Source organism: Denticeps clupeoides, chromosome 13, assembly GCF_900700375.1.
Source record: "Denticeps clupeoides chromosome 13, fDenClu1.1, whole genome shotgun sequence".
Lineage (NCBI taxonomy): Eukaryota > Metazoa > Chordata > Actinopteri > Clupeiformes > Denticipitidae > Denticeps > Denticeps clupeoides.
In genome coordinates, this window is record NC_041719.1 from 878,832 (window position 1) to 901,298 (window position 22,467).

Below are 22,467 nucleotides of genomic sequence, written 5' to 3' on the forward strand. Positions count from 1 at the left end.
TCGAGGAAGTCCCCGTGACTGGAACTGAAATCACTCGAGTGACCTCAGCTCCGAGCCCCATCGCTAATTTACGACGCGCTTCTCTCTCGCCGGTTCGCCGCGCACGAGGACGTTTGGATTGGCCGGTCGCGCCCGGGCGTGTTTAGCTTGGCGCTGCGGCGCTCCGATGCGTGCGCTGCGTCTGTTTGGCCTGGCCTGGCGAGGGACTGGACGCGTCCTGGCACGTACGTTCACGCCACACCTACGCCCTGGACCCTGCGGGACATCTCAGGTCGCCGCCGCACCTTCCTCCAGGTGCGGTTCTGTCGCCGCTTCTTCATTCTTCATGACCGCGGGACGGTTAGAAGGTTGAGGGAGGAGGAGGAGGAGGAGCCGACCGCAGCGTGTCAAGGTTTCCTTTGGCCTCCTCTGGCTCGTGTTAACGCCGAGCGTTCGCCTCCCGCTGATTGGACGGTTCTGCTCCCAACAGGCCTCACTCACTCCCGCCGTCGCCCTCCTCCTCCTCTTCTTCTTCTTCTTCTTCTCCTTCCCTCAGATCTCTCCATCGTGAGAAAGGACCCTGCTGGGCACCCGGTGGTCCACTGGACTCTGTCTGCAGCACCTTCCCACCAGTGAAGCTGGGATCGCGTTTCCGATCTCAGACTTCATTACGTTGTCACGCCAGCGGATCTAATTCGCTCCCACGTCGTTTATTGCGGACTCGTCCTCCGCCAAACCTCAACGAACCCGTACCTGCTCCAGTTCTGGCGGTTTACCGGAGTTGTGCGATTTCAATCTGGACGTGGACGCAGGCTGATGAGGGCAGGACAAGATGTAAACGGAGGAGATACACCCGGCCACAGGCTCCTCCCCTTTTTTAAGTCCATGTTGTGGGCGTCGGCCAGTTTGGTGTTACATTGTGTACACGATGTATTTTAATGCCACACCTGCTGAGTATTTTTCGTAATGGTTACCACATTCGTAATTAGCCGTAAGCACTTTTCCTTACGAGGAGAAGTAGGCGTGTGTGTGTGTGTGTGTGTGTGCGTGTTTTTCCTCTTGACTTTTCCGACCTCCTACCATCAATCAGTCAGACATGGCGGCCGGCACCGCGCCACGTTCTCAGACACACGTTAGGAATTCTGATGGTGAGGTTTGTACGATTGTCTAACGAGGCTAAATTTAACCGCGCCTGGAACGTTTCTGCTGTCCATCTCAGGTACTGTGGCTCCCGCTGTGGGCGCCGTATCATAAATATTTCATACAGGTGTGTGTGTGTGTGTGTGTGTGTGTGTGTGTGTGTGTGTGTGTGCCAGGAGTTTTATGAAGGTGGAAAAGTCGACATTCGGCGGTGGATTTTGATGAAATGGGAAGTGACGCTCCGGGCCGGTGTAATATTTCGCTGTCGACCCTCCATCGCTCGGGCGTCCGCGCATGGATTTGTCCCGGTGCCTGGAAACCAAACCGCAGTTTCGCCGTCCGCAGCTCGTTACCCTCCGAACGTCCAACTTCTGTCACGCTGGTGCGAGACGAGACTCGGCTGCTTTTCAACGTGAGCCTCCCGCGTCCCGCGTCCAGAGACGTTCGGTTAACATGCACAACATCCATTTTAAGATTCGGCAGAGCCGGGGTCTCAGGGACGTCTGCTCCCGCCTAGAGAGGACATTTCAGAGTTAATGAATTTTTATTTGACACGAGGCTTTAACTTACCGCCATTAAGAGACGTCCCTCACAAGTAATCATCTCAGCGATGTATGAGGGCGAGTGTCCCCGCCGCGGGAAGGGTGGCGTATATTAGATCCACATTGCGCGCGGCGCCCCGCCCCGCCGCGTCTCGGGCGTCCCCGTCGCACATGCAGACAGACGCCATCTCCGTAAGCGACCGGGAAAACTCTTGGCCCGCCTCCCGGCCGGCTGTCTGAGAAAGTCATTCCCGCCGCTTTGACTCTCGGCAGGACTCCGGGCCTCGGTTTGGCGCGGTGGAAGCGGCGAGTAGCTGAACAGGAAAAGCTCCAGGTGCTTCGTCAGCAGTGTAGCGGTTGTGTAGGTGCCGTTGTCTGACGTGGGTGCTAGTAGCCTAGTGGGTAACACACTCGCCTATGGACCAGAAGACCCGGGTTTAAACCCCACCTACTACCATCGTGTCCCTGAGCAGGACACTTAACCCTGAGTGTCTCCAGGGGGGGACTGTCTCTGTAACTACTGGGTGGTAGTAGCCTAGCAGGTAACACACTCAGCCTATGAACCAGAAGACCCAGGTTCAAACCCCACTTACTACCATCGTGTCCCTGAGCAGGACACTTAACCCTGAGTGTCTCCAGGGGGGACTGTCCCTGTAACTACTGGGTATTAGTAGCCTAGCGGGTAACACACTCACCCATGAACCAGAAGACCCAGGTTTAAACCCCACTTACTACCATCGTGTCCCTGAGCAGGACACTTAACCCTGAGTGTCTCCAGGGGGGGACTGTCCCTGTAACTACTGGGTGTTAGTAGCCTAGCGGGTAACACACTCGCCTATGAACCAGAAGACCCGGGGTTTAAACACCACTTACTACCATCGTGTCCCTGAGCAGGACACTTAACCCTGAGTGTCTCCAGGGGGGACTGTCCCTGTAACTACTGACTGTAAGTCGCTCTGGATAAGGGCGTCTGGTGAATGTCTGCAGATTTGAATCCCTTCTTGAATCGCTTGGTGTTGTAGGTCACAGCTACGGACGCGGACGGCGGCTCCTTCGGCTCCATCTCCTACTCTCTGGGCTCCGCCCCTTCGCCGTTCACCATTGGGAAGGAAACTGGAGAGATCTGCACCAGCACCTCACTGGACCGAGACCAGGGGCCGTCCAATTACGACTTCACGGTCACTGCGGTGGATGGGGTGAGGGTCAATTCTAGTGTTGTTTTTGTTAATTTGTCAAAATGAACACTAGAAATATCTTTATTTTCAGACGTTATTTCCTCTTGATTCTGTTTTCTTGTGTCTCCTATCTGGTCACACAGACTAAATTTCAATTTTCGTTGACTAAAAACTAAAGTAAAATATGGATAAATAAATGATCAAGGATAATTCTGACAAAAATAAAACTGAAATGATTAGAAAGTCTGGTCCGTGGTGCTCTCCTCAGGGTGGCCTGAGCTCTGTGGCATACGTTCGAGTGGACGTGGAGGACGTCAATGACAACAGGCCCACCTTCTACCCGTTAAACTACGCCGTCAGCATCAGTTCCCAGAGTGCACCGGGAACGTCTGTGATCAAAGTGACCGCCAACGACCCCGATGGCGGCGAGAACGGGAGAGTGACGTACCGGACCGCTCCTGGAGGAACATCTCCCTTCTTCACTCTCAACAGAGACACAGGTGGGTGTTGAACCTTCAGCTGACTTGGCTGCACGTCAGGAAGGGTGGTGAGATATGACCTGTCTGTCCTTCACACCGCAGGGGTCATCTCCCTGTCCCGCTCTCTACATGGAAAAAGCAACTCCATCATCGGCATGCTGGTCTCCGCGCTGGATGGGGGAGGCCTGACTGCCCTGGTCAATGCTCGGGTCAACATCAGCGTGGTGGCCGGCCTGGTGGCGCCCCCTGTCTTTGAACAGGGTCACTACTACTTCACTGTGTCAGAAGATGCGCTGCAGGGGACAGAGGTGGGCGTCGTTCGGGCCAGCAGCAACAGTGGTGAGTGTGTTCACACACACAGTCACTCATATACACACAGATACTCAACTACACCCACACACACACACACAATAACTCTTATACACACAGATATTCAACTACACTCATACACACACACACACACACACACATACACACCTCATATACACACACCTACAGACAGAGTCACACATACACACACAGATATTCAACTACACTCATACACACACACACATACACACCTCATATACACACACCTACAGTCACACATACACACACACACACAGATATTCAACTACACTCATACACACACACACACACACACACACACACATATTCACACCTCATATACACACACCTACAGACAGAGTCACACATACACACACAGATATTCAACTACACTCATACACACACACACACACACATATTCACACCTCATATACACACACCTACAGACAGAGTCACACATACACACACAGATATTCAACTACACTCATACACACACACACACACACACACACACACCTCATATACACACACCCACACACACACAGTCACTCATATACATGCAGATACTCAACTACACCCATACACACACACACACACACACACACACCTCAAATACACATACACACACACACACACACCCATACACACAGTCACTCAACCACAGACACATACACACACACAATTACACACTCAAACACACACACAGCTTCTCTGGTGCACTCACCTTCATACACACACATTCCTCCACAGAGTTCAGAGAGACACTTTTCTGTTTCTGCAGGGTCTTCTCTGGACATCTCCTACACCATCTGTGCTGGAGACCCAACCGGCTACTTCACCGTGGACCCGGAGACGGGAGCGCTCCGGACAGCCCGCCCACTGGACCACGAGGCCCAGTCTGCACTGCAGCTGGACGTTCAGGCTCAGAGCGGGAGCCCGCCGGCGTTTGGCCAGGCGCGGGTTCACGTGACGGTGGGCGACGTAAACGACAACGCCCCGCTGTTCCTGCCCTCGTCCTCCGAGTCTCTGCTGCTGCCAGAGGACACAGAGCTGGGCGCCGTAGTGTACAGAGTACAGGCTAAGGACCATGACTCCGGTGCCAATGGGATCCTGACCTTTGACCTCTCGTCCAGCACAGAGCAGCAGCCGCAGCGCACTTTCAGCATCGATCGCAGCAGCGGGGACATGCGTCTGACGGGACCGCTGTCGTTTGAGACCGCACCCCGCTACGACCTCCGCGTCACGGCGCGGGACGGGGGCGTCCCGCAGCGCAGCGCCACGCTGGTGCTGGTGGTGCACGTTCAGGCGGAGAACCAACAGGGGCCCGTGTTTGACACGCTCACCTACCGCGTGGAGCTGACGGAGGGCGTGGCCCCCAACACCCGCTTCGTCCAAGTCCACGCCCTCAGCCGAGAGGCCGGCCCCGCGGCGTCCTCCTCGGTGGCCTATCACCTCCTCCCAGACAGCGACGCCGCCGGCTTCGGCATCGTCCCTGACAGCGGCTGGCTGTTCGTGAAGAGCGCGCTGGACCGCGAGGTCAAGGAGATGTACCTGCTGACCGTCCTCGCCACTTCCAGCAGCGGGCAGCTGAAGAAGACGGGCAGCGCCACCGTCAGGGTGTCGGTGACGGATGAGAACGACAACCCGCCGCGCTTCGCCCGGGAGCGCGCGTTCCTGGCCGTGCGCGAGAACCTCCCTGCGGGGAGTGGCTTCGGACGGGTGACCGCCACCGACCGCGACGCCGGACTCAACAGCCGCCTCAGCTACCACTTCCTGCACCACGAGCGCCACTTCCAGATCAACGGCCACACAGGTGCGGCCACGCCGGGTCCACGTCCCCACCCGTCCCCACCCGTCTCTCTGGTGGCTCTTCATCTTCCCGTCTTTCTGTCCCAGGAGAGATCAACACCCGGACGGTTCTGGACCGCGAGCAGCATTCCAGCTACCAGCTGCTGGTGGCGGTTCAGGACGGGGGGACTCCGCCCCGCAGCGCCACGGCCACCGTGTTCGTCACCGTGCTGGACGAAAATGACAACGCGCCCGCCTTCACCCACAGCCAGCCTGACAGAGGGATCCTGCTGCAGGTTCTCCAAACTCTCCCATACCGAACATCACCGCGCGTCTACACGACGTGTTAGAAATAAGCAGAGTATCAGCATGATGGGAAGTGAAAGTGACGTGATTGTCATTGTAAAACACTGCAGCACAGCACAGGGTGACACGGTGAAACGTGTCCTCTGTATTTAACCGTCTCCCTTGGTGAGCAGTGGGCACCACGACAGGCGCCCGGGGAGCAGCGTGTGGGGACGGGACCTTCATCAAGGGGACCTCGGTGGCACCTTGGCGGTTCGGGACTTGAACCCGCAACCTTGTGATTACGAGTCTGTTTTCTTACCCGATAGGCCACCAGTGAAAGAAGATGGGAGATTTACGGACCCACGTTTCTGCAGGTCCAGCTAAGTTCTGCTACATTGGTGGGGTTTCTTCTTGCTCAGCTAAATATGAAGTGATGTGACAAGAAAAGACTTCATGCTGCATGATGAATATTGTATGTCTGTCATCATGAGTGACAACTGGTGGCCGAGCGGGTAAGAAAAGGCTTCAAATCCCGAACCACCAAGGTCCACTTGATGAAGGTCCCGTCCCCACACACTGCTCCCTGGGCGCCTGTCATGGTGCCCACTGTCACCAAGGGTGATGGTTAAATACAGAGGACACGTTTCACCGTGTCACCGTGTGCTGCAGAAGGTGTCGGTGACGGACGTATTTCACAATGACAATTCACTAATTCAAAATGACGCTGAACGTTTTACGGTTGAAGGCAAATTCCCAATGAGAACCGGGTCTGCATGTGCTGCCGGGTTCTGGCTTGTCATGTTGCCGTGTCTCTGTGTTGAGGTTTTGGAGGGGCAGCCGTCCGGTTCCTTACTCGGAACCCTGCAGGCCCAGGACCCTGATGAGGGGGAGAACGGGACCGTCTTCTACTCCATATCAGGTCAGTGGGAGGGAACGTGTGGCCCGATCGGTGTGACGGCGCGCCCGAGTGCGGCCGAGAGTGAACGTGTACCCCCCCCGTACCCCTCAGGGCCGCGGGCGGAGCGCTTCTCCCTGAACCCGAGAACCGGAGAGCTGCGCTCCTCCTCCCCACTGAGCCTCTCGGACCGGGCGGAGTACAGCCTCACCGCTACGGCCTCGGACCGCGGCCTGCCGTCCCGGAGCAGCAGCGCCAGCCTCCGGATCCAGGTGAGCTCCACCAGCAACGTCCCCTACACGCAGGGTCACCAGCCACGTCCCCTACACGCACAGGGTCACCAGCCACGTCCCCTACACGCAGGGTCACCAGCCACGTCCCCTACACGCACAGGGTCACCAGCCACGTCCCCTACACACAGGGTCACCAGCCACGTCCCCTACACACAGGGTCACCAGCCACGTCCCCTACACGCAGGGTCACCAGCCACGTCCCCTACACACACAGGGTCACCAGCCACGTCCCCTACACGCAGGGTCACCAGCCACGTCCCCTACACGCAGGGTCACCAGCCACGTCCCCTACACGCAGGGTCACCAGCCACGTCCCCTACACGCACAGGGTCACCAGCCACGTCCCCTACACGCAGGGTCACCAGCCACGTCCCCTACACGCACAGGGTCACCAGCCACGTCCCCTACACACACAGGGTCACCAGCCACGTCCCCTACACGCAGGGTCACCAGCCACGTCCCCTACACACACAGGGTCACCAGCCACGTCCCCTACACGCACAGGGTCACCAGCCACGTCCCCTACACGCAGGGTCACCAGCCACGTCCCCTACACGCACACCAAACTCGATGCGAGCAGCTACCGGGAGCTGGTGGAGAGAGGTGAGGAGAGGCGGGACGTGGGTGTGTTTCGGCTGGTTGAAGATGAGACGGGCTGCCACATTTTGGACCATCTGGAGTGGTTTTATGGTGACTGCAGAGGCTCCAGCCAGCAGAGACTTACAATAGTCCAGTTTAGAGATGACCGTTGTCTGGACAAGGAGCTGCGTAGCCTGTTGTGAAAGGAAAGGCTGAATCTTGGTAGATTTTTCCCCTCAACCTTCCAAAGCAAACAACACAAAGGCAATTATCGGTGGACAATTGGATTAAAGCGGCATTGAACCATCAGCATGTTGACAGGGACGGGGGACGAGTGTCCGGTCACCCCAGTGCGGTAAAGTAGATTACACGGCGGGGTGGGCTGCGGTTATTAAAACAAGGTGTCGGTGCTGGAAGCCGAGCGTCCTGTGTTTTTCCACATTAGGCCGCGTGCCGTGTTTGAAGTGCTCCTGATTGAGTAAAACGTGCTTTATTCTGAAGTCAGTGGCCTTTCCCAGAATGCAACGGTTTCCTGTTCTGATTATGTTTACCTTTACACCCATCGGACGAAGTTGAGGAGAAATGAATGCCGGGAGGGAATGGCTCGTGTCTTTTTTTAATAATTGTGATTTCTCTTATTTGTTTCAGGTCCTGAACTCGAGCAAAAGTAAATCGGAAGCCAGCGCTCGCTCCGTTTTACTTCACTCTGAGGAGGGGACCAAACCGGGCTCTGTCATTGGCTCAGTCCGATCACATGACCTGCAGCTGCTTCCTGACGTGGGCCTGGTCACCTACACTGTGGTTGGCGGGACGGACCAGGATGGGACGTTTGTGGTGGACCGGTTGACGGGGGACGTGTACCTTGCGGGGGAGCTGGACTTCGAGCGTGACGCTCATTACACGCTGAGCGTGGAGGTGGACGACCTCTCCGCCTCTCCTCCCAGCAGCCACCTGGTCCTCCTGGAGATCGACGTGCAGGACCGCAATGACCACGCCCCGCACTTCCCAGAGGACCCGGTTACCATCGTCATATCGGAGGACACGGAGCCCGGAGCCCCGGTCTACACCTTCCAGGCCACGGACGGTGACGGCAGTGCTCCCAACCGCGAGCTGCGCTACTCCATCCATCTGCAGTGGCCCTCAGACCCCAGCCTCTTCATCCTGGACCCCATCACTGGGCTGCTGGCCCTGGGACAGCGCTTGGACCATGAAGCGACCTCCTCCCTCGTGATGGTCGTGCAGGCCACCGACTCCGCCCATGACGCCAGTCAGCGACGCTGGGGCTCGGTGACGGCTCGGGTCTTTGTGACCGATGAGAACGACAATGCTCCCGTCTTCAGTTCTCCTTCCAGGGTCAGCGTGATTGAGGATCAGCCCGTGGGCTTCGTGGTGCTTTATGTGATGGCCCGTGATGCAGACCAGGGTGAAAACGGTCGCGTGTCCTACTCCATTCAGGCTGGAGACCCTGAAGGGAAGTTCAGCCTCAACCCCGGCACTGGTGAGCTCAGGTCTTGTGCCTCCTCTCAACAAATGACCCCCAGGGGTCCCTTCGTAATTCCTGCCTCACGTCACTCCGTCTCTAGTTCTGTCTTTTTCATCTCCTGAGAGTTCAGCCCAATTTCATCCGAACCCCAGCTGCTGGGAACGATTAAAACCATTAAGAGACGTACACAGCACTCGTACACGGCATGCACCAGGAATTACAATTATTACATCAATAAATATCTCAACATTACACACACCTCTCAGACCCCACCAGTGTTCCTCCAGACCGCAGCTCCAGCTCATCTTAAAGTGTTGTCAGTTAGAGCTGTAAATCTTGGCCCGGGTTCGGGACGGGACGGGTCGGGTCGAGCTTGTGTGGTAAATGAGTAAAAAAATTAGTGCGTCACGAAGCGAATTCGGTGACGCACTTGCAGACATGCTGTGAGCGGGGGGACAAGCCGTCGTACAGGGAGAGGACACTGGACGAGCTGGGCCGTTTGGTCTGTGAGGGGGAGACTGGCGGTGAGTGAGGACGGGAAGGAAGCCGTGGACGTGCCGCAGCGCGGCAGGGAGGGAGCTCTGGATCCGTGGGAAGTACCGGGCAGAGGGGAACAGGAAGATGGCGGGTTTGAGGACGGTTCGGGAGCGTGGACTGGACGGGAGGACGTCTTGGGCGGCAGGAAGGTAGGGGAGCATGGATTCACGTCTTAACACAAGGACCAGGCAGGCTCAAGGTCAGGGACGGGCAGAAGTCTGGCGCTCTCTGGTGGGTTGGAGGTGTGTTGGCCATGAAAAAATTGGTCCCAATGGGTCGAATTTACTGGCCAGTGTTGAGTTCTACTCAATTTAGTGTCACGAATTAACAATGAAATGTGTAAATGCTGCCGACATGTCACGTGCATCATTCTGTGTCAGAAGGACAGGTCAACAGACTGGCTTGTGACAAGTATATTTTAACCTCACATGCAATGTTTTCCCTATTTTATTGTGTTTCTTGGCACTCATAAGAAGTAAGCAGATCCAGATAACTAGCATTTCCCTCGAGGCCCATAAATATATCTTCTGCCTAACGGTGGGTTAATGCCCTCTAACGCCCCAACTAAATCTGATCTTAATGAGTTGGTTTACTCCTCATAGAGTAAATACTCTATTTAGGTAAAAATGGGTTTGCTCTGAAATACTGGCAATCCATTTTCACTGAGTGCCTATCCTTTCTGTATTATTTGCATATTGTAAATTTGTTTAGGTGATCGATAGAATTGTTCTGAGTGCTGTCAATTCATTGACAGAAACGTTCATTTGATTTGCAAATCTCGACCACTGCCATCAGGTGATTTTATTCACCGTGAGAAAGATGCAAAAACGGATGCTGAGTAAGTGAAACGGAGGCTGCTTCCTTTCCGTCTGAGTATAGTGCACATAGAAAGTCAGGACTACAGAAAAGCTGTACTAATTGGGTCGAGTTGGGCCTAACTTTTTAGACCCGACTACTGCGCTGCTCTAAGGGGCAGTGGTGGCCTAGCGGTTAAGGAAGCGGGTCCGTAATCAGAAGGTTGCCGGTTCAAATCCCGATCCACCAAGGTGCCACTGAGGTGGCACTGAGCAAAGCACCGTCCCCACACACTGCTCCCCGGGCGCCTGTCATGGCTTCCCACTGTTCACTCAGGGTGAAGGGTTAAATGCAGAGGACAAATTTCACTGTGTGCACCGTGACAATCCCTTCCCTTTTTTTTTTTAAGATGGTTTGTCAGGAGCCGGTACCGAGATGCACTCTGCTCATTTCCTGACAGGGACTTAAGGATCTTTGGTTTGGTTTATGGAATCTGCGGTGCACCGTCCACCTGAAGCTCGCATGGATCATGTGGTGTCACGGCAGGAATGTCTCCCTTCCTCCCTCTCTTATCGCCGGCCGGCTGGCCGGCCGCATTGCGGGATCGGCGAGGAGTCGAACAGGCTGAACACATCGGGCCGCGTAATTCGAAGCAGATTAAAGGCTCAGGGGGGAGTTGCCTTAGCGCTCGACAGAAAAAAGGAGAGACAAGAAAGGACAACAGAAAACAGCCGTCGGTGTGGACGGCTGGGCCCGGTCTCGGGGCGGGAAATCGGACACGAGTCCTGCGCCGTGGCGCGTTCTCACGGCAGGCTAATGACGTGCTAATTTGGTTGGGGCACGGAAGGCTGCGGTGTTGCGTGTCTGGAGACGGTGTTTACGCGCTCCTTCCCGCTCTCCTGCCTTGTTTGTGGTGCCGTGGCCTGCGTGGAAAAGCTCGTAAACCGCGGCCGGAGATTTGCTGTAATTGCGCGCAGGTAGGGCTGCGCCACCTAGAGAACCTCGTCACGCAGACAGCGGGTTCTAAACGTTTGTTCCTCGCAGGGGCGCTCTCCGTCCTCAAGCCCGTCGACCGCGAGGAGCAGGACCTCTACAACCTGACCGTCGTCGCCGAGGATCATGGGAAGGCCCGGCTGTCCGCCACCCAGCTGCTGAGCGTGCAGGTGATCGACGTGAACGACGAGGCGCCCCGCTTCGCGGAGAGCCAGTACGAAGGCCACATCGCGGAGAACCGTCCCGCCGGCTCCACTGTGCTGGTGGTGTCGGCGTTGGACCTGGACCGGGGTGAGTTGTGCCGCCAGATGGTTCTCGTTGCGGGCGACTCCTGTGAATCAGGCGGCGAGGTTTGTCGGGGGCACGTAAAACAGAAGGACCCCTCCCTCTCCCCGGCGGTGAAGTAAACAGGTGCCGGTGCCAGGCCCGTTCTGGGTTAGCACGCAATCTGGCATCCCGTCACCGCGGAGAGGATGCCTGTGGCCAAATGCTTAGACGGCAAAATAAACTACAAAACGAAGCACGCCGCCGCGTTTACTCGTTCCGTGAGAGAAGCCAATTGCACGTTTTTGACACCGGCGTGCGTCACGAGCGCAGACGGGGTTGATTCTCGTCTGTCGGTGGCTTCTGCAGGGACCAATGGCCTGGTGACCTACGGTGGCACCTGTCCAGAGAGCTTCCGCGTCGACCCAGTAACCGGCGTCATCTCCACCGCGAAGGTCCTGGACAGAGAGGCCCAGGAGAGCTACAGCGTGACAGGTACGCGGCGCAACCCGTCGGCGCGTTCGTTGCGCGTAGCTGCCAATAATCCACCGTCTCCACAGTTTATGCCAAGGACGGCGGCGTCCCGCCCAACTACGCCAAAACCACGGTGAAGATCGCGGTCCTGGACCAGAATGACAACAGCCCCGTGTTTGGCCGACTGCATTATAGCCTGGAGGTCCCGGAGAACTCGGAGCCGGTGGCCCTTTTCACACTGAGGGCTGCTGACCGTGACGCAGGGGACAGCGGGAGAGTACAGTATAAAATCACAGGTGACAAGCCGCTTCGGTCTGGTTTACGGTCGTGTGCGGCGTCCTCATTCCAAACCTCTCATTTCTTTAACTTCGTCCTCAGATGGAGACCCCACGGGGGACTTCCACGTGGACAAGAGTTCTGGTGTCCTGTCCACCTCCAGGCCTTTGGATAGGGAAAGGAAGGAAACGTATTCACTGACCATTACAGCCCAAGACCAGGGCACACCGCCACGAAGCGCCAGCGCCACTGTTGAGGTGATGGTCCTGGATGTCAACGACAACAGCCCAGTCTTCCAGAGCAGCAGCTACACCGTGGACGTCTCTGAGGACGTTCCTGAGAACTCACCGCTGCTGGAGGTAACGGCCACAGATGAAGACCAGGGCCCAAATGGACGGGTCCTTTACTTCCTGAGCCACGAAGCACAGGGCATGTTCCTGGTGGACGAGCACTCCGGCCGCATCTTCACGGCGGCGTCCCTGGACCGCGAAAAGAGGAGCTTCTACAGCTTCCACGCATGGGCGGTGGACTCCTCGCCCGGCTTTCCCCGCAACTCCACTGTCCAAGTCAGCGTAAATGTGCTGGACGTGAACGACAACGCGCCCTTCTTCATTCAAGACCCGCTGGTCATCAACGTGTCCAGCAGCGCCGGCCAGGGTCACCGCGTTCTGGCCACCATGCGTGCCGAGGACAAGGACTTTGGGGCCAACGGCTCGGTGTTTTACCGCTTCGCCAGCCCTGTGAGGGGCTTCACCATCAACTCCCTGACGGGCGCCATCCAGGCCACCGAGGACCTGCTGACCCTGACGCAGAGCCAGAGGACACTGGTGGTGGAGGCCATGGACCAGGGCAGCCCGGCACAGTCCTCCCTCGGCGTGGTGGTCATTTACGTCAGAGAGCAGACCTACTGGGGCATTCGCTTCTCGCGGACCTCCAGGGACGTCAGCCTGCAGGAGAACGCCCACAAAGGTCTGCTCATGTACACCACAGGTTCTGCACCGATGAAAAGTCGGGAAATTATGAGGTGGTTACAGTGTTGGTTGTGTGTGGCTCAGGAACCGCAGTTGTCCAGGCGCAGGCCAGGCATCCTGATGGATCCCACGGCGGCATCACCTACAGCATCTTCAGCGGCAACAGGCTGCGCTCCTTCAGCATCAGTTCCATCACAGGTACGACGATTTGTTCATTCTCAACCGTGACGAGTCAGATAGTGAAGACTCCTCTGCTTTCGCGCGGTGACCAGGTGAGATTTCGGTCGAGAGCTCGACAGGCCTGGATTTTGAGGAGCACCCCAGACTCCGCCTTGTGGTGAAGGCCGAAACTGCGTCCTCCAGCTCCTTCATGGCCGTGAACCTGATCCTGCAGGACGTCAACGACAACCTGCCCCGCTTCCAGATGCAGAACTACGTGGCGTACGTCCTAGAGGCGCAGGGCCACGGCCACCACATCATTCAGGTAGAGCGTCCCGAAAACCTTCTGAAAACCACACTTTAAAAAAAGAAACTGGAGTATAAAGAAGTTGAAGTAATCACAATCAGAATCGTATTTATTGGAATTCGATTCCGGTAGATGGTACAGAGTACCGAGTAGAAAAACAACAACAACAACAACAATGTGCAGGATGTGTGTACGTGTTATTGTACAAGTTGTGGAATTTGTTTGTGCTGTTTATAAAGATCTATATCTACTGAAATAAATAGGCAAAAACCTAAATCCTATATACAAAGTGTACAAAAAGTGCAGTGTGCAATACTGAAGGTGATAAAATCTGTCACACCTAATATTTTAGCATTGACATCATGTAAATAAACGAATCAAACCTGCTATAACCTGTTTACATTACGTCAAATAAATATTAGGTGTGATCGATTAATTCACTTTTTTCATTTGCCACTTCTCCATCTACGTTGCCAGGTGTTGGCTAATGACCTGGACCAGGGTCAGAATGGTCAAGTGACCTATTCAATCAGGTCCTCGTCAAACAGTGGCCTTTTCAAGATTGACCCGCTGACCGGCAGCATCACCACCACTGCCATCATGGACCGAGAAATCTGGACTCAGACCAAGTAAATTGTTGCCTTTTTTAAATGATTAATACGCGTCGCGACGAAAGAGACCACGCCCTCACGCCTGTTTTGTGGACCTCAGACTCGTTGTCACAGCAACGGACCGGGGAAACCCGAGGCTGGCCGGCTCCGCCACCCTCACTGTCATCGTCGTGGACCTGAATGACAACAGACCCACAATCCCGCTGCCCCAAGAAGTGCGTGTGCCAGAGAGTGAGTGACTTTATCTGGGAGAGCGAACTTTATTTCAACCGTATTGTGCAGAATTCGCAGCTTTTTGTTTCTCTTTCCTCCACCCAGACACCATGATTGGAACGGTGATCACTCAGGTGACAGGAAATGACGTCGATTCCGGCCCCGCCCTTTGGTACTCCCTGCGCCTGAACTCTGACTCACAGGGGACGTTTGGGATTCACCGATATGGGGGCGGGGTGTCCCTGACTGCCCAGCTGGACTTTGAGGAGAGGACCTGGTACCACCTGACTGTCCACACCTCCGACTCCAAACACCACAGCGAGGCCAACCTGACCGTGCTGGTGGAGGACGTAAATGACAACGCGCCCACCTTCACTCACGATCTCTACCAGGTTTCTACCACAGCGTCGCTTATAGATGTCTAATGTCACTTTTAGTGATAGTTAGATAACTGCATAGGTAGATAACTGCAGTTCTTAAAATGTTTTATATATATATATAACATAAAGTATAATTTAAATATAATTTTGTTCATTAGCACTAATGCTAACATATAACAGAATAAAGTAAATTAAGTATGGAAATAAAATACATAATAAAAAAGCTTATGAACCCAAAGAAAGTCCCTGAGCAGGACACTGAACCCTGAGTGTCTCCGGGGGGGACTGTCCCTGTCACTCTGGATAAGGGCGTCTGGTAAGTGCCGTAAATGTAAATGTCTTGTTGTTTTCAGGTGACTCTAGCCGAACATTCTCCGGCCGGCAGTCCGGTGATCACGGTGACGGCTACTGATAAGGACAGTGGCGAGAACGGGAGAATCACCTACCGAGTGCTGCCGTCGGCAACAGATGCTTTCCACATTGACCCCAACAACGGTAAATAGACGTTTCTCCACACTCGTGGCACCAGACGCCACCGGCATTAATCCCGTCTGATGCCTTGGCAGGTACGGTCTTTATCAGCCGGAGGGTGGAGTTCACCTCGGAGCCGATCCTCGTGGTGATCGAGGCGTGTGACGGAGGCAGCCCGGCCCTCGCCGCGGTCGCCACGGTGCAGGTGCAGGTGTCCGACGTGAACCAACATGCTCCCGAGTTCCAGCAGACGGAGTACAGAAGCACCGTGTCAGAGGACGAGCTCCCCGGATCCACCGTCCTGACCCTGGAGGCGGTGGATGTGGACGTGTCCCGCGGTAACTGTGGATTCGACTTTGCCATTGCCAGCGGGAATGCTGGGAACGCCTTCCAGATCGAGAGCAGCGTGCGCTTTCTGGAGGGGCGGGGCTTCCAGACTGTGGGAACGCTGATCCTGGCGGACAGGCTGGACTTCGAAGCCGTGCCCAGCTACAACCTCACCGTCGTGGCCTCCGACCGCGGGTTCCCCCAGCTCAGCTCCAGCGTGTCCGTCCTGGTCACCGTCACCGACAGCGATGACAACCCGCCCTCCTTCAGCCAGCCGGAGTACAGCGTGGTCCTGAACGAGGGGGGCGCTGCCGGCACAGAGCTCCTGCGTGTGCAGGCCACCGACCCCGACTCCGCCCCTCACGGTGACGTCCGGTACGCCATCAGCTCGGGAGACGACACCGGGCTCTTCTCTCTGGACCGGTGGAGCGGCGCGCTGCGGCTGAGGCGCGCCCTGGACAGCGAGGTCCGGTCACGCCACGCGCTCATCGTCCAGGCCTCTGACGGCCGAGGCCACTTCGCGCTGGCGCCGGTCGGCATCGAGGTGCGAGACGTGAACGACAACCGGCCGTACTTCCCCCTGAAGATGCTGAGCGTCAGCATTCGCGAGAACCTGCCGCAGAACTCGCCGGTTACGGTGCTGCACGCCATCGACCGCGACGCCGGCGTGTTCGGCCGTCTGAGGTACTTCCTGGCGGACGGAAGGGAGTCGTTTCTGCTCAACCAGACGTCCGGCGCGGTGCGGTCTCGCTTCGCGTTCGACTACGAGAAGGCCAACTCCTTCACGCTCGTGGCTGTCGCGGTGGACGCGGGGAACTACTCGGCCACGGTGACGGTCCAGGTGTACGTTGCCGGCGAAGACGAGTACGATCCGGCGTTCACCACGACGGACTTCTCCTTCCATGTGCCCGAGGGCGCTAAGAAAGGACAGAGCATCGGCCAGGTCCATGCCAGCGACGAGGACGGCGGCGTGGACGGCCTTGTCCTTTACTCGCTGGAAGAAAGCTCGCCGTATTTCGCGGTCGACACGGCGACGGGCGTGGTGTCGCTGAAGATGGACGGCTCCGGCTCGCACGTAAGCCGCGCCAAGAGGGAGACGCGGCAGATGAGCCTGCGCGTCACGGCCCACAGTCCCCTGGAGACGTCCCGCGTGTCCCGCGCGCAGCTGACCATCGACGTCACTCGCACGTCCTTCGGCCTCCGCGCCGACGGCGGCGCGCTGCTGGTCGGCGTTGTGGCCACGTCCCTGGCCGTCGTGGTCATCTTGGTCGTGGTGGTGGCGGCGCTGGTCCTGCTGAGGCTCCGGCGGCAGAAGGAGCGAGAGGCGCGGCGCCGCGTGGCCCCGCCCGGCACCGTGCTGCAGAAGCTCGGCGACCGCGAGGCGGCAGGAAGCGAGCGGATCTATCACCAGACCCTTCCTGGGTACGTGCAACACCCGGACCAGTCTGGACCCGTAGGGGCTCCCTTCACCCGAGGGGGATCCCTGGACCCGTCCCACTCCAGCGGGCGCGGCTCGGCAGAGGCCGAGGCAGCCGAGGACGACGAGATCCGCATGATCAACGAATACCCTCGCGTCTCCAGCATCTCCTCCTCCATGCAGGAGCACATCTCGGCCCGCGGGCCCGACTCGGGCATCCAGCAGGACGCGGACCAGCTGTCGGACGTCTCATGTGAGCCGGGGGTCGAGTGGTTCAAGGGGAAGAAGCTGGCCGGCCATCTTCCCGTGTACCGCGACGAGGGCGGGGGCTATCTTGCCGTTGGGAGGGGCCTGAGTATCTCCCAGTCGAAAGACTACGCGTTTCCAGAGGATGGGAAACCCCCGGTAGATGGCTCCCTCACTGCCATCGTGGCCAGCGAGGAGGAGCTCCGGGGCAGCTACAACTGGGACTACCTCCTGAACTGGTGCCCCCAGTTTCAACCGCTAGCCAACGTCTTCACCGAGATCGCCAGGCTGAAGGACGAGAGTGTCCCTGCTCACCAGAGGAGGCCTTTCCAGACCAAGGCCAAAGCCAGAATCGACCCCCCTCCCCTCATCACCAACGTGGCCCACCCGGGGGCTAAAACTGTCCCCCCAAAGCCGGCTGTGGGTAGAACTTACCCCCACCTGGCCACCCTGCGCCGCTCGCCCATCAGCCGCGATGGCTCCATCGCGTCGGTGGCCATGTCCCCCAGCTTCTCCCCGTCCCTGTCACCGCTCGCTGCCTGCTCCCCCGCCACGTCACCCTTCGGGGTCGCCCAGGGTCACTCGGCCGCCATCATCAGCACAACAGTACCTTCGCTGGAGCCCTCGGAGGACGCCGAGTTGAGCATTTAGGCCGGCGTGCGGCAGGTCCGCGCCTCGCTGGCTGGCCAGGGAGTCGAGGGCGTGGCGCCCCAGTGACCCGGAGGGGGTGTTGCTGAACTTTGACCTGCCTCTTGTTTGCACATTCTTGTGGGAAAGCCAACACTGATGTTAATTTTAAGAGAATTTTTTATGGAATATTTTTGTACTTTTTTATTATAAAATGCCATTGTGTTTAATAGACTGGTTATATTTGCATATCTGTATATTTGTACTAGTAACAGTATCTCTTAACCACCACAAATTAACCAGTAGGTCTTTAAACCCTCATGGAAGGATGAAGCTATTCACTTTCATTCTGCGTTTTGGACAGTTTTCATTTGGTGTCTCGTGTAAATATTTCTTAGACACACACTTGCTGGAAAAATGTTTTAAATTAGTTTAGTGGGTTTTTTTACTTTTAGAAAGATTGCATTAATAGACAAATAGTAATAGAGGATCACAGCCTAGAAGTTTTTCAGAGACTTTGTCCACGTCCATGTTGATTTAAAGCCACAGGACTGATGCGTGTTACTTTTTACACCCAATGGCAGCTATAGAGATCGAGGACATGAGTGTCTTTGATCCCTAGAACCTCTATACTAGCCCAGAATCTCATTCTCGATACCGTTAACACTGAGCTGAACATCTGCTGAGAGCGGAAGGATGTTACTTACAGTTGTGTGTGTGTGTGTGTGTGTGGAACGTATAAAGCAGCGTTGAGTGTGTAGAACGTTCCTTCTTTCTGCAGACGTTCAGGGCTGCACAACATTTTCATGTGAGCTTTATGACAAATGTATAAGCATGACAGAATCATGCATAAAGCCTTAATAGCTATGTGGTCCACACTAATCATGCAAGATGATCAATTATTATGAAGCAATAGGTGTTCCTTGTGCCTTTACAGCATCATATGTCCACATCTGGAGGCCTTATCTGTGCGTGTTGTGCTCTTTTTGTGCGGAACAGAGAAATTATTTTTCCAACCTGTAAATGTCTGTTTGATTGTATTTCTGACAATGAAGGGTGAATTTGACAGAATCTTTGTGTTTCGATATTTAATCCCTACACACAGTTATTATTAACGATGGATTCATCAACAGCATCAGCAACGTCCAGACGGAAAATCTACTATTAGTACTAATAATAAGTAGTATTGCTGTAATAATAATAATAATTAGTGAGAGCTTCAGTAGCTGAGGAGTCGGTATGAGTCGAAGTGCCTGAATAAAGGAGGTTTGGGGCAGGATTCGGCGTTTGAAGCTCCGGCCGCCTTGGCGAGGTCTCGTAAAGGCCCGAATGGTAGCCGAGCTGGGAATCGGCGGCGTGCCGGCGGTCGGAGCCTCAGACTCTCACCAAGCGCCAAATGGCTTCCAGATGCACGAGGCGAAGATGCCGCAGGTTCAGACGTGCTGCAGTTTATTGTTCGAACCCCTGCGCTTCGCTCGGTTCTGCTCTGCAGCCTGCTGTAAATGTGGAGGATGGATTCCGTCGGAATTAAAGTTCCCCTGTCCCTCTGTGTCTCGCGGTCTGTCTCCTTCACTGCACTCAGACTTCATGTTCACATCCTTCTTCAGAATACTATTATGAGTTAAGCTGGGCCGGTGGAGCAGGGTCTTCTGGTCTTCACAATGTCACCATGTTCCGTGTGAAAACCTCACGTCTCCAGCATCTTGCTATAATTGTCAGTAATTGGACGTGGAATAACGATGGCCGAAGTCCCCCTGATGAAGTTTATGGTGGAAACTTGTTCTCACGGGAACTCGGGGGACCGTTTGAACCTGGCCGCCGTATTTAATCGTAGCGAAAGTCGTGCACAAGGGTGCCTGCCGGAGCCTTGAACTCCTAATGGCTGAAACAGTAATGATTTTAACATGACTGCAGGCCCCAGGTCCCCGTCCTTCCCGGCCCGGGGGACGGTTACGGCCGTGCTCCGTCTCCGGGACCTCGCCAGGCTACTTGCGTGACTAGAGGAGGGAGGAAAAAAAGGAAAAGTCTTGAAAGCCGACTGGCACGCGATCCCTAATCTATTTTTGGAGAAGGTCTCTTTTTTTCCATTAAAAAAAAAGGAAAACAGCTGAAGGGGGAAGGAAGCCAGCGAGCGGCGAGCGAGCGTCTGGTTTTCATTTGGCCGCCCTGCGCTCCGCTCAGGTCGGACCGGGCGAGAGAAAGAGAGAGCTTCTTCAGTGGACTGGTCCATCATCGTCATCTCACATCTCACATCATCATCTCAGTCTTCTCCTTCACGAGGCCCATTGTGATGCCAGATGATGGGCCGCAGGGACACCCAGTTTCCCCTGAAGACAGGGACGAGGATCCTGGTCCCAGCTACGTGTCAAAACGGGTCAAAAGCCACTTCTTCGCCACAACCACGCCCGTTTCTGAGGAGATGCAGAATCAGATTCAGGGCTTCGTGTACATCGATCCTCGACCTTCAGCCATGTCACCCGACGCGATGAAAAAGCTGCATCTTGCCGCAGGATTCTCTCGTGGTTCCTCTGCACCTGTGTGTTATGTATCTAGATATTGCAGGACAGGTAAAAAAAATCTCAGCCGTGGATTTATACTGTTAATGTTTTGTGCATCAAACTGAAATCTCTGATTTAAGAACCACGATATATACGAACAAGGTAAGTGCGACTCTCAGAAGGTCATATTTTAAAATGAAGGGTAAGGTGGCATCACCAGCGACAGTCCTACAGAGATTTACACTAGTAATTAATTATGAACCCATCACCGAGTAAAAAGTGGTAATAGCCTAGTAGGTATCACAGAAGATCCGGGTTCAAACCCCACTTACTACCATCGTGTGCCTGAGCAAGACACTTAACCCTGAGTGTCTCCAGGGGGGGACTGTCCCTGTAACTACTGACTGTAAGTCGCTCTGGATAAGGCCGTCTGGTAAATACTGTAAATGTAAACTGTAAAAAGAACATAATGGAGCAGCAGCAACATGGCTGGCCACCAGGGGGCGCAAGCTGGACAGAATTTTCACTTTTTTGTCCCACCACCTGGAGAGGAGCACATCTGAAGTCCTGTAGACTGGACGAGACACCCCCCGGGCACCTCTGTGCTGCTTCAGAGGACACCGTGTCACTGTGTGCTGCATCGTTTCACAATGACAATCACTTCACTTCGGTTGAGGCCCTTGACCCGCACCTTAAGTTCTCTGGTTTGACCGAAATGCCGAATACAGTTAACAGGACCCGGTGCTGGGTGCCGGGTGACCCCCATGCCCCCCCAGGTACAAACGTCTCTGCACTGGTATAAAAGTGTGCTAAAAGTGTCTTCAGCTTGTTTCTTCTTCTTGTGGAAGAGGAGACCCCAGCAGGACCCTTACAATGGAGATGAAGAAAAGCCAGCCAGAACCACACAAGTCTACCTTTAGCACCCTGAAAGAACGGTTAATGTTCTTTAAATTGCCCTCCAGGGACCAATAGAGTTCTTTGAATAGAAAAGAATCGAATCAAATCGAATTGTCATGCCAACATCGTGCCAGGAATGGATCGGGCACCAGATGCTCTACATTAATTCAATTTATTATTAAATTATTTATCTCTTGTTCTATTCTTTTTGCAAAAATTAACATGCCTTTCACATAATATTTTATCCTTTTGATATTAAAATTGTCAAGTTGCTCAGGCTTATATGATAAAAAAGCAGCGGAGTAGAAACGAAGGAGCAGAACATCTCGTAAGCGGTGGAGCAGAAAGAGGAGGAACCTCTGGGATGAAAGGAGCGCAGGAGCCGGACTGGACATGGTGAGAAAGATCCTGCATTTCTATTCATTTCTCGACTGGAAAGCGGGTTCAGAAGCCCTGCAACCGTACCGAAATTATACTGATATGAATAATAAGAGATTTAATTACATTGTTTTATTTTTTATTTTATCTCGCTGGTTTATGCGGCATGTAACTGTCCCCCCTGGGGACACAGTACGGCTTCATCAACACCTGCGTTAGGTCGCTCATCATCACCAGGTTCGGCCAGGAGACGTGGGAGCAGCTCAGGTACCCGCCAGGTTTCTGCATGTGGTGAAATGATGAAATTACCCTGGTCCTGGAGGAACATCTACCTTCGTTATAAGGCCGTTTATTATTAAAGTGAAGTGATTGTCACATGTGATACACAGCAGCAGAGCACACGGTGCACACAGTGAAATGTGTCCTCTGCATTTAACCCATCATCCTGAGTGAGCAGTGGGCACCATGACAGGCGCCCGGGGAGCAGTGTGTGAGGATGGTGCTTTGCTCAGTGGCACCTCAGTGACACCCTTCTGATTACGGGGCCGCCTCCTTAACCGCTAGACCACCACTGCCCTAAGATCATTAGGGAGTTCCTCCAGGACCAGGACCAGGTCCTATAGGAACATCTGCCTTCATTATTAGGCTGTTATTTAAG

At 55.0% G+C, this 22,467-nt stretch overlaps 1 protein-coding gene across 3 annotated transcripts in view; it reads left to right on the forward strand.

The window, feature by feature from the left end:
• LOC114802323 (protocadherin-16-like) overlaps positions 1-19,107 on the forward strand; it is a 44,248-nt gene extending 25,141 nt beyond the window's left edge. For 2 of the 3 annotated variants that reach the window (XM_029001115.1, XM_029001116.1), the window contains 19 exons: positions 2,684-2,857; positions 3,105-3,336; positions 3,418-3,654; positions 4,424-5,455; positions 5,539-5,726; positions 6,541-6,637; positions 6,728-6,885; positions 8,134-8,983; positions 11,345-11,584; positions 11,927-12,052; positions 12,118-12,327; positions 12,410-13,276; positions 13,363-13,476; positions 13,551-13,762; positions 14,222-14,373; positions 14,456-14,586; positions 14,674-14,960; positions 15,302-15,443; positions 15,515-19,107. In XM_029001115.1, the coding sequence (XP_028856948.1) occupies positions 2,684-2,857; positions 3,105-3,336; positions 3,418-3,654; positions 4,424-5,455; positions 5,539-5,726; positions 6,541-6,637; positions 6,728-6,885; positions 8,134-8,983; positions 11,345-11,584; positions 11,927-12,052; positions 12,118-12,327; positions 12,410-13,276; positions 13,363-13,476; positions 13,551-13,762; positions 14,222-14,373; positions 14,456-14,586; positions 14,674-14,960; positions 15,302-15,443; positions 15,515-18,060 (7,995 nt within the window). In that variant the 3' untranslated portion in view covers positions 18,061-19,107. The remainder of the gene's footprint in view (positions 1-2,683; positions 2,858-3,104; positions 3,337-3,417; positions 3,655-4,423; positions 5,456-5,538; positions 5,727-6,540; positions 6,638-6,727; positions 6,886-8,133; positions 8,984-11,344; positions 11,585-11,926; positions 12,053-12,117; positions 12,328-12,409; positions 13,277-13,362; positions 13,477-13,550; positions 13,763-14,221; positions 14,374-14,455; positions 14,587-14,673; positions 14,961-15,301; positions 15,444-15,514) is intronic. The other variant, XM_029001117.1, reaches the window with a different exon arrangement.
• Positions 19,108-22,467: the final 3,360 nt, after the last annotated feature.